This window comes from Periplaneta americana, chromosome 1 (genome assembly GCF_040183065.1).
Source record: "Periplaneta americana isolate PAMFEO1 chromosome 1, P.americana_PAMFEO1_priV1, whole genome shotgun sequence".
In the NCBI taxonomy this organism is placed as follows: Eukaryota; Metazoa; Arthropoda; class Insecta; order Blattodea; family Blattidae; genus Periplaneta; species Periplaneta americana.
In genome coordinates this window covers 113,302,694-113,315,413 of record NC_091117.1, presented here as the reverse complement: position 1 = coordinate 113,315,413, position 12,720 = coordinate 113,302,694, and the positions used below count along the sequence as shown (strand labels likewise).

General features: G+C 34.9%; 1 protein-coding gene across 3 annotated transcripts in view; it reads right to left on the bottom strand.

The window, feature by feature from the left end:
- Positions 1-12,720, bottom strand: part of Alg12 (Alg12 alpha-1,6-mannosyltransferase) — an 89,413-nt gene that overhangs the window by 20,311 nt on the left and 56,382 nt on the right. For 2 of the 3 annotated variants that reach the window (XM_069826156.1, XM_069826166.1), the window contains one exon: positions 7,517-7,661. The exons of the other annotated variant lie outside the window; for it this stretch is intronic. In XM_069826156.1, coding sequence (XP_069682257.1) covers positions 7,517-7,661 — 145 coding nt within the window. The remainder of the gene's footprint in view (positions 1-7,516; positions 7,662-12,720) is intronic. 3 annotated transcript variants of the gene reach the window in all.

Below are 12,720 nucleotides of genomic sequence, written 5' to 3'. Positions count from 1 at the left end.
CAGTCTTAGTGTAGTTTGTCATCTGTGAGAGTAAAGTGAAGTTGTCGCTACATACATATTAATAATATAATAAATTATTAACATGAGTATTCATAGTTAGTGATGCTCTAGGATATTTATAAAATGGACAAATTTATCAAAACTAAGAGCAAGAATAAGGAGGACAATACAGACTTTGAAAACTGTGCGAGTAATCGAACAGTGCCGGTAACAAATGTGGATCCAGATAAATCTTCATCTAAACTAAATGAAGAATCAACATCAGAGAAGAAGATAGGAACTACAGCAAAAAAACCTAAGAGGCATTTTAACCCAGACTGGAATAATACATTTCCATGGATTATTTGTGACCAGATAAAAGATGTTATCTTATATTCTATTTGTAAGGAAATATTTGAGGCTAAGGCTTTTCGATGCTCGGGTAAAAGGGAGATGGCTTCCATTGAAACAGGATTTTGTAATTGGAAGAAGAGCACTGAAAAACTAAAACTACATGAACTTTCAGCATGTCATAGGGAAGCAGTCATGAAATTGAGTTCTGGTAAAAGCTTGAGTTAATATTTCAACTCAGATATGTTATCAGAAAGAGAGACAAATGGCAGAAAATCGTGTTTGTTTGTTGAAATTATTTTCTTCGCTGCTATATCTATCAACTCAAGGTTTAGCTATTAGAGATCATACTGGCAATGAAAGTAACTACAATAACCTTCTAAAATTACGATCTGAAGACTCAGCTGAATTAAGAATGTGGTTTGGAAGAGAATCTTACTACACTTGGTGCAGTCATGAAATACGAAATGAAATGCTTGATATAATGAGTCATACACTTCTTTGGAAGCTAATTGCCGAGGTAAAAGACTCTGAACATTTTGTGATAATCTGTGATGAAACAACTAATGTCAGTAGAAAGGAACAGTTTTCGTTTTGCCTAAGATTCGTCATAGATGCTTTAGAAGTTTAGCTGTTTTTTTAATTTTATGAAACAGAGTGAACAACTTCTCACTTATTTTCTGTCATCTGTGACATACTAAGTCGCTTTGGTTTGCATGTCACAAATTGTAGAGGTCAGTGCTAAGATGGAGCTGCCAATATGGCTGGAGTATATAATGGAGTTCAAACAAGAATATTGAGCAAAGAAAAAAAGAGCTTTATATATACACTGCTTAGCACATTCACTGTACTTACAAGGGACACCTTTGACTTCGAACGATCGAAACCGCACGAAAACTTGCTTACAATAACAATCGATCATAAACAAAACAGTGGTGTGTGTCATTTCCATTCAAAACGTTGCATTCTACCTCAAGTGACATTTTAATAGAGAGAAACAAAGTAACAAGATAGCAATACCATAGGAGGGAAATTATATGTAATTCAATGACGTCAGTGTATCATTACATTTTCAATCAACAGTGCCGAAACTCTCTGCTTAAAGTACTTATAATGGCGCGAAACACACATATACAGCAGTACCACACACCTGATAGTGCTTATATTAGTCCTCAAAGTGCAGATGCGAGATTTCGATGAAGTGGTTAAAACAAAGTGGAAGAGAACAATGTGTACACCTCATAAAAGCCACATTATCACAGTCCAAATCACTTCCGCATTCACGCAGACCAATATCAAAAGCCACACTAATTACATTTTCAAATGATGATGTTGGTATGTCAATGTCATAACCTGGCTTTCGCCAAGCATATTGCAACTTAGGCTTATACGTAGGTGCAGCAAATTGATTGTAAATCACAGAGTGAAGTTTCATGATGAAATAACGATCATGTATCTTCACTTGTGGTTTGGCATGTTGTAGTCTTACAAAATCAGTAATCCTTCCAATATAGAACTTATATTGCCGAAAGAAGTAAACATCAAGAAGTTGGCAATATTTTGTTGTTTTTGGTGGCAATATCTTCAGCATAACATCTTTGTTTGGAAAACTTGCATCTAGAAGGGTACGATCTGCATGACCTGACCAGGAATCACACAACAATAGGCTCTTTTCACTTGTTACATGTTCGCGAAGGACTGAAGTTAGAAAACCTTTCATGTGTTCTTTAGTCATTTTTCCACTTTTGCTTGCCTCCACATGAATGTTTCGTGGACAGGTTGTTTCAAGTTTCTTTGAAATATTTGGGCCGAAAGTGCCTTGCGTCTCTTGAAAACAGATGTACAACTTGTTTGCTAGTCTGCCTGTCATTGATAAAGCCACATCAATTGTGTAGCTGTGGGTAGAGCTATGTACAGACCACAACACACTAACTATAGTTTTCTCTCCTCTGTGGGACAGTGTTGATGCTGAAGACATTTCATACTGGAATTGACTCTGGTCACTGTTCCAAACATTACCTTTCTCCACACCCTCCTCTCTTATAAACATGTTCACTTCCTCCACAAACTGTTGTGCCTTCTGACGTATACTATTATCGTCTTCTATGTTCTTACGTGTGACAAATGTAGTAATATGCCTGGATGAAATGCCATATTCATGCTTGAGATGGTCGATAAAGGAAATGGAAGCTTTGAAACTGTCCAAGCCAACCATTTTAGCTGCTTCCAGTGCCCACATCTGCAGATGCCAATAGTGAACTGTAGATCCATACCTCCTTGCACTATCAAATTGCGATATTACATGTTTTTTTATAGTTTGTAATTGCAACAGTCTGTTTCCTTTGAAACGAGCTCCTGCTCACCATTTATTAAACACATGGGATCACCCATTTCTAGCATACTAGCAGAGATATTTTTACACAACATAGAACAAACATACATACTCAACAATGACCACAACAAATATGCAGACAACATAATATACTGGCACAGATACGTAGACGACATACTCATACTATTCAAAGGAAACAAACGACAAATACACAAACTACACTAATACATGAACAAAATACACCCAAAACTTCAATACATACTGGAACTTGAAAGCAACAACGCCATAAATTTCCTAGACATCACCATAACAAAAGTTGACAACAAACACAACTTTCAAAATATACAGAAAACCAACCACCACCACCACATACATACACAACACATCTAACCACACCATACAACACAAACATGCTGCATTGAGGACAATGGTATACAGTTTATTCAACATACCCATGAGCCAACAACACTACAATGAAGAAGTGAACACAATCAAATACATAGCACAAGAAAATGGTTACAATCCAAACATAATAGACAACATCATAAGGAAAACAAAACAAAAACTTAACAAACACAAAACACAACACAAACACAAGAAATACATCACACTAACATACGAAAACAAAAGCACACATAAGATGGCATCTTCATTCAGAAAGCAGAAATACAACATAGCATACAGAACAGAAAACACACTACAAAGACATCTCAACACACAAACAAATAAATACAATCACACAGGCATATACAAACTCGCATGTAATAGTTGCGACAAGTTCTACATTGGACAGACAGGCAAATTATTCCAAACACGCTACAAAGAACACATTAAAGCAAAAACCAGAAGACACAATATATCTACATATGCCGAACACATAACTAATGCTAAGCATACATACAATAACATAAATACAGACATGGAAATCCTACACATACAACCCAAAAACCAAAAACTCAACACACTAGAACAATATGAAATATACAGACACACTAAAACACACCCTAATCAAATTTTCAACACACAGATCAATTTCAGAACACACACTATTTGACTCCACTTTTCATCATGCAAACACACCCCTACAACAGGCAGTGATGTCGAGATAATCCAGAGATCTAGTAGGTTCTGATGATGGTGTACAGTATACAACGAAACAGCTGTAAGCCACACGTACTTATATAATTAACACTAGTAAGTTTGCCATTTAATCAATCATACATAATTTAGAATTAATGAGCAATTTGATTTACTTTTAATGCACATATAGCACTTCATTAGTTTGCTTTAGGAATTGAAGCCACAACTGTAATAGTCTTCATAAATGTTCTCTAGTATGCTGTCATCAATATCTTCTAATACACTGGACCTCGACTTGTTGGGTGGAGAGAGTTCGTACTCACTTTGACTTGACTGTTCCTGTTGCTCTGGAGATGAACATCGTGTACTGCTTGAACAGCCACCTTCAGATTCAGGTTCCTCCTCTCCTTCATAATTAATATATCTATCCAGCGTAATGTCATGTATTTCTGTGTCATCCACATTATATTTCTGAATTATTATGTTATATAATATATCTGCGAACTCCATATTCTTGGCCCCGATGTCATTTCCTTATTCAGCACGTCGCAACTTTGTCCCTAATATTTGGACTACATTCGTAGGATTAATTCTCTTCATGATATCACTGCACTGTACACAGTTTACACAGTAACCCGCTTGTGAATACTCCAAGAGACAAATATGTACTGCAGTGGTACCATTCACGCAACTGGAGCACTGGTTAGTGCAGCTACAATATGCTGTCTAATGGTGCTAGCAGACAAGTGCGGAGTTTTGCATGGAAATGACACACACCACTGTTTTGTTTATGATTGATTGTTATTCTAAGCATGTTTTCGTGCGGTTCCAATCGTTCGAGGTCAAAGGTGTCCCTTGTTAGTGGTACAAGATACACTATCATCATTCATCAATCCCAAAATGTAGAGATGCATTTAATATGGTCAAAGATATGTGCGTGACTCGCATAAGAGATTGGCATTTTTTCAGTCTTTAAAGTGTGCTGGAACACCTCACCTCTGACCACTTTGTTCTATGATGGACAGTCAGATATAAGTCACTTTCATCTGTCCTTTCAAATTACACACAATTGATGGGTTTTTTTTTCATCTGTTTCCGAAATTGATTCAACTGAATCTGAATCTAAAGCTGCTTCGTTTTTAATACTTATGAATTCACTTGATTTTTTCATTATTCTTAATATTCTTGTCAAACTGTTTGGCCAGATAGACTCAGTGAATTCTGCTTTGCAAAATAAATCTCTTCATCTTGAGGAGGCTAATGGGATGGTTAAGACCCTAAGAGCAGGCACTGAATTTTGTAGAAAGAGTTTCAATGACATCTGAACAAATGCAAGAGAGAATAAACCTGCAGAAATTCATTCACCCATGCTGCCCAGAAGGAGAAAGATTCCCAAAAGGTATGATAACTCTCAAGACAATTCAGCAGAGCCATATGACTCAGTGAAACAAAGATACAGTAGTCTGTACTTTGAAATCATAGATAGAATTATCAATTGTTTGACTTTCCGTTTTGAAACAGAAGCTTACAATTTCTTGCTGGAAGTCGAGCAATTTATATTTGGATAGGATGCAAGTAAAGACAAAATTCTACAATTCTATGGAAAAGATATAGACTCTGACTGTTTCCTGCTTCAGAGAGGAATGCTGCATGAGATGCTGCAGAGTGAAGGAAAAGTTGTTGATTACATAGAAGACCTTATCAGTCACTTCAAGCAAGGAATTCATCTTGGGAACGTGCTCTCAGAACTGTACAAGTTTTTTTTTTAAATTGTGATGACGATTCCTGTGTCAACAGCAACAGCCGAGATATCATCTCAGGTTTAGGACTTAAGACCTATTTGCGTTCAATTATGGGACAGCAGAGGTTAAATTCTGTGAGCATTTTACATGTTCACAAGAAGGCTGCTAAGGCATTAGATCTGGAGATGATGTCAGATGAATTCATATCAAGAAAGGAGGAAAGAAAGAGACATTCCTTCAGGAAATACATTTGTAAATCAAATTATACTGTTGTGTTATGTTTATTTTTCTACTGTTAGGCCTACATGTGAATATTTTTAATGCACAGAAACATTAATTTTGTAATATTTACTTATTCTTTTCACTTCGAAGTCCAATGTTATTTTCAAGTCAATATAAATAAATAAGCAAAAAAAAAAAAAAAAAAAACAAAATAATAATAATAATAATAATAATAATAATAATGTTATATTTAACCTGGCAGAGTTAAGGCCATATGGCCTTCTCTAACACTCATACAGAAAATGTATTTGAGAAGCGAGTTATAGTGTTGTGTTTACTTTTCTACTGTAGGCTTAAATGTGAATATTAAAAAAAATAGCAATGTTCACCTTATTATTTACTGTTTTCATTTTCCCCCTTCAAATCCTAATGTTCTTTCCAGTCAAGCCTCTTCCCCCCCCCCCCCAAATTAATTTTTAGTCGGCACCGATGATGATGATGATGATGATGACGATGATGATGATGATGATGATGATGAATTATGGTTTATTACTAAAGAAATCAGACTTCGATTCTTGGCAGGTTCTCTGATGTATGAATCTGATGTATGAATTAGAAAAATCAATTGTGGTGCAGTACTTATCTCATATGCTGTTCTTATTTCGCCTTTATTAAATTATAATCGTCGCAGTTTCAAAGAATAAGCGAAGTGCGAAGTGTATATATAGCTCTTTATTTCGGAATTCATTCCAGCAAGATCGAAGAAAACACATGTTGCCTGTTAATCACAGAGTGCAAACCACACTGTCAAATTTATGGAGTTTTAAGAGGTGCTGTTGTAGAAATAATTAATAATCGAAATCTGTGGTACTTTTAAGAGAATAATAATAGCAGGAGCAGCAACAGTAGCAGCAGTACACTGTGTTCTTTTTCGTGGATGGATGGGTCTAGGAAATATCGTGTCAGCGGATTATCGCCCGCTCACCACCGACTGATGTCTTGTCACTTTCACTTTTTTTTTTACTTGGTTATTTAACGACGCTGTATCAATTATTATGAAGGAAGCCAAGGCTAAACTAAAAGGGCCGTAGAGCTATAAAATGATGATCAATTATTATGTTATTTAGCGTCAATGTAATTCGTGACAGTGAGATAGTACTTATTTGGTGAGATGATGCAGAGGATTCGCCATAGATTACCTGACATTCGTCGTATGGTTGGAGAAAACATCGGAAAAACTCAACCAGGTAATCAGTCCAAGCGGGAATCGAACCCACATCCGAGTGCAACTTCAGATCAGCAGGCAAGCACCTCAGCTGACTGAGCTACATCTCAGCCGACTACTAAATATTCATGTTGGAGAAATTACTGCCAAAAATTCGCGCTGGAGGACAACACTTCGAAAACTAAGGTAAGTGGTAACATAGCGTGAAACATGCATGAATTTCACTGGTGAGAGAACATACCCTACTGCATAACACTCTTGTGCAAGCAGAGGAGAGCTGTACAGGTTGCTGCTGGTAGACCCGGTAGTAGTTTTCATTCATTCATATTCATCTGTTATTATTTACTTTTTTCCACGAATTTTCACTTCTACCGTTAATACGAACATTTTCAGGTTTCTATTGTAAAGTTTCCCATCTTTCTAGCATGTACTAGCAGATACATTATTCAGTGTTCCGTAAATAAAGAGAATAGTTTTAAAATGCATTAAGGTCAGATGCTCTTCGTGCCAGTACACAATTACTGGATTTCACATACAATTCTTTGAGTTTACTTATACTATTTTACAGAATAGTTGAAAGGATACACCCCATTCATGGCTGCGATTTAGAACTGTGTTGAAAAACAGAACTTCTCCTTCAGGCCAGAGTAGTCTGTTCCAGAATATTGAATCTATGATCACCGTGAGGCTTAGAATTATTAAACCAGCAGGAATGGCATATTTCAGTAACCTAGAAGTAACAACAAAAAATGATCCTTATTATAATTAAAGAAGTATATTACAGTATATATTTTATATTAAAACTCTACATGGGATTAATGCAGTAATTTGACATGAAAGTAAGAGAGCCATCTAGAATGTTAAGTATATGTCATAACTGTCATGTAATTACAAACACTTTCAAGTTGCTTCTATACTTTGCATCACATTTTTAATTTCAGTGTCAGGGACGTAAATTGAAAACATGTAGTGGACAGGAATTAAATAAATATTAAACGAATATTAATTATGTGGTTTTATCAGTTTAATAACAGATACGCTTCTATTGCTGCTAAGGAAAAGTGTAAAAGATATACTTACATAAGAACACACATTTTGTTTCAGATTAATGTGGGCAATAATAAACAAGATTATAAGGTGAGACAGTGATGCCTTATAACTAGGGACCGGATTTTTATGTCAATCAATCAATCAATCAATCAATCAATCAATCAAACTCCTGTATCTCCTCATGAGGAGCATAGGGCCTCCATCGGACCCTATTTGTAGCCAACTTCTTCACTTCACTCCATGTTTTCCCCTCCCTAGCAATTTTTTCCAAAACTGTTCTCTTCCATGTATTTTTTGGCCTTCCTCTTGTTCCACTACCCTGTGGGGTTCCAATCCAAAGCCATTCTTTCTACTGCTCCATCTTCTTTCCTGATTGTGTGGCCTATCCAATTCTACTTTCGTCTTTTGATTTCTATTGTGATTTCTTTCTGATTTGTTATCTTCCATAGTTCTGAGTTTGTGATTATATCTGGCCATCTAATTTTTAAAATTCTTCGTAAACATCTATTAACAAATGTTTGCAGTTTATTTTGTATAATTTTACTTGTTTTCCATGTCTCACAGCCATATAATAAGACTGATTTCACATTACTGTTAAAGATTTTAATTTTTATAGGTGTAGATATAATATAAGATTTCCATATTGGGTACAAATGGACAAATGCAATATTTTCATTTTTTATTCGGTTCTTTACATCCTCAAAGGCTCCACCATCCTTGTCAATTATACTACCTAAATATTTAAAATCTTGAACAGTATCAATGTTATTATTATTTATTATAACTTTATCTGTCTTTTTACTATTTAATCTCATTTCTTTAGTTTTCTTATGTTTATTTTCATATGAGCCCCTTTTATTACTTCTAATAAAGTATTAACTTTATTCTGCATATCACCAAAACTATGGGAGAGCAAACAGATATCAGCGAAATCCAGATCTTCCAAAGTATAATTTAATCCCCATCTTATACCTCTTCTAACATTGCCAACAGACCTTTCCATAATATCATTCATAATAATCAGAAATATGATCGGAGAGAGAATACAGGATTTTTATGTAATTACATATTATTATATAAATAACAAATCTTTGCGAATCTTGTAATTACCATTAATATATTAAAATTTGATACTACATATTTTCACATATTTACCCCACATTATATATTATGGCTTGATATTACATAAATCTACATATTTAGGGGTTTTATTCATTTTTACTTCTCTAAAAGGAAAAAAAAAAAAAAAAAAAAAAAAAAAAAAAAAAGAACTTCTGCTGAGGAAGTTTACAATTTGAAATACACAGATTTAAAAAGCCTTTTTACCTACCCAAGAAAGGATATATTAAGGGACGAAACATAACATTCTTAGTTCCAGGAAGTAATAGAGGCACTCACCCCTTACCACTCACTGTAAATATGAGTGAACAAAAGGCAACCTTTCTCATACAACTACCTTGTATTGTAAAAATCACTCAGAAAGTAACGTTGCCTTCATGCAGTGGAGTGGGACGAGGACGACATGATTTGTCTCGAACTATAATTGTTCTGCATGGGAACAAGCCGTTGAACTTTACCAACCCTCTTCCTAATCCTTCCAGGAAAAATACGTGTCAAGTCTGGATCACATAACACAGACATTGAATACAAATCCTCTCCCCTGCCAAGTCATTAATGTATTGATTGGACTTGGTACTCACATCATCTCGTTTTGCATTTTCAACATTTCTGTTATTTCCATTTTTGTTTCCTTCTTGCAGTGCTCTTCCTTGTTTCCAAATACAGGGGACTACTGGCATTGTACATTGTTGAATTAGTTATATCTAGGGGGCGGATGTTGATGAAAAGTCATCTTATTTTTCACATTAGGACGATGCCTATTAATATATCAATTCTTTCTATCTTAATATCATTGTAAAAAATTAATTTCTTATATCACATTTTTTGCATTCTTTTGACATCTTTGAACTAATAGGTCATTTTTACATTTTTTGGTCATTTTTAATATTTTGAAGAACTTTTAGATCATTTTGAATGCATTTTACTATTTTCTTTACATAATAGGCCTGTTAAATCTGTTTCTAAGAAAACAGATCAGTAGTAGGCCCTCCTTGTAATTACCTACTGAATAAGTGAATAACAGTGTAGTTTCAGTTTCATAGTTTGGAACATACTCTAAAGTCCATCCCTCATTTCACTGAAGACTTCACCTCACACAAGAGAAGTAATATAAAATGCTTGACAACAGCTTAGTTTAAGTAAGGGCTTTGACCGCTACTGTTCTTTTGTTGGTACGAGTGTCTTTAGAACTTATGTTTGGAAGAGAGGAAACTTTCACCTTTTCTTGGACAATAGGACGTTGTGTCCCCAATATGGTTCGGAAGGAATGTACTGCAGTAGACAGTATTTTTAACACAAGATTGCAAGAATGCACGCTGCACCCACAATTTCTTTTGTCATTTACACACCATCTGGAAAGTCTGGTAACAAAAATGAAGAGCAGGAGGAGATGGAGAATGAAGACACTGACATTGACCACCCCTGACTGAAACACATTGTGAGTCCTCATTAAATTCTATAGCTTTCTCTTAAAACTTTCATTTTGTTGCATGCTCTCTTCCTTTATCTTAGTCAAATTCCAGGAAGTTGCCTCCTCTCTTCGAGATTTGCAGGGCAGTCATTGAAATAAGCTGACTAATTTTAAAGAAGTTGTGGTACGAGTACTTTGAATAATATTTAAATCTTTTAATTTTACGTCATTTTTCTATTATTTTAAGGGCATTTTATTGATCATTTTAAGTAGATTTTTAGGCCATCAACATCTGCCCCCTAGTTATATCCTAATAGGGTATATGTCTCGCACTCTATCTCCCTCTCTCCTTCCCATCCTGTCTCTTTCTCTGTCTAGCATAAGAAAACTGTTTTCAAATTCTTAGCTATTTATTGTAGAGTTATACAATTTTGCATTTATAGAGTTCAAAAAGTATAAATTACGATGGACTTTAGCATAGGTACTTTAACTTGTTTTGCTACTATGCCATATTGGTCCTTTATTTATACTCAATTTTCCTGTAAATAATGTAAATGGCAACTAATTAATGTAAATGTTCAGCACACACTCAGATTTATAAAGAACCAATATGATCAGTACGTAATATTAACCCTTCTAATGCAGACAGGAATATAAAAACGGAAAATTAATCTAAAAACAAGCTATTTGGTGGTACCTGAAAGTATACAAATTCATTACAAGTAAATACAGTGGAAGAGGAGATTATCTCTAACTGAAATAGTTCATGTATGAGTACAGTATGCGTTTGGTGAAAGAGAGAAAATTCCATGGCTCTTACTATAAATCACTGTCTGTTTTGTATATGTGATATTTTATTTATTTGCCCAGTACCTGTTATTCGAAATAGCAAGAAATTTTGTTTGCTTTTGTTGCCTCACTTGTTTAACTTTTTATGATTATTTCATTAGTAATACAGATGCCTAAGTAATTAGGTATAGACCAGCCAAGTTCCAATTACCGACGGCAGGAGTCAGAACTACTGAGCTCATTGCATGTTTCCTGTTTGTAGCGGTAGCAGCGACCTCATCTCAATTGGTAATAAGAAGTTAGTGGGCCTATACATTTAGATATTTATTCCTTCAATTTATTTACACATATTACATCTTTCTGACAGTATCATGGTGAATGTTCAAGCATGAATGTAGATACACATACTTTGATGCTATTGTAAATAAGGTGTGATAAATGCAGGGCAAATCATATAATGTTATTATATTGTGAGCAAAATTTGTTTTGGCACTGTCATAATCATTTCAATATATCATTTTCAAAGATAGTTTTTTTTACCATGGACGTTAAAATCTGTGGCCTGAAACTGGAACATTTCGTGACAGTGTAAGACATTTATTGTACATAGGCCAAATAGAAATGATCGGGACGAAATTGAAATACAAACTGCTGAGCCATTTATACCCGAACCCACACTTTCTGAAGTCGAAACTGCGACAGAAAATCTGAAAAAGTACAAGTCTCCAGATATCTATCAAATTCCAGCAGAATTAATACAAAAGGGTGGAAGGGCATTATCTAGCGAAATTTATAAACTTGTACTTGCTATTTGGGAAAAGGAAATTGTACCAGAACAATGGAAGGAGTCCATAATTGTACCTATTTTTAAGAAGGGGGCAAGACTAACTGTGGTAACTTTCGAGGAATATCACTTTTGTTGACGTCGTACAAAATTTTGTCCAATATTCTTGTGAGAAGATTAACTCTGTATGTACATGAAATTATTGAGGATCATCAGTGTGGTTTTAGGCATAATAGATCGACTATTAATCAGATTTTTTGTATTCGACAGATATTGGAGAAAAAATGGGAGTATAAGGGTACAGTACATCAGTTATTCATAGATTTCAAAAAGGCATATGACTTGGTTAGTAGAGAAGTATTATATGATATTCTTATTGAATTTGGTATTCCCAAGAAATTAGTTCAATTAATTAAAATGTGTCTCAGTGAAACATACAGCAGAGTCTGTATAGGCCAGTTTCTATCTGATGCTTTTCCAATTAACTGCGGGCTAAAGCAAGGAGATGCACTATCACCTTTACTTTTTAACTTCGCTCTAGAATATGCCATTAGGAAAGTTCAGGATAACAGACAAGGTTTGGAATTGAATGGGTTACATCAGCTTCTTGTACATGCGGATGACGTGAATATGTTA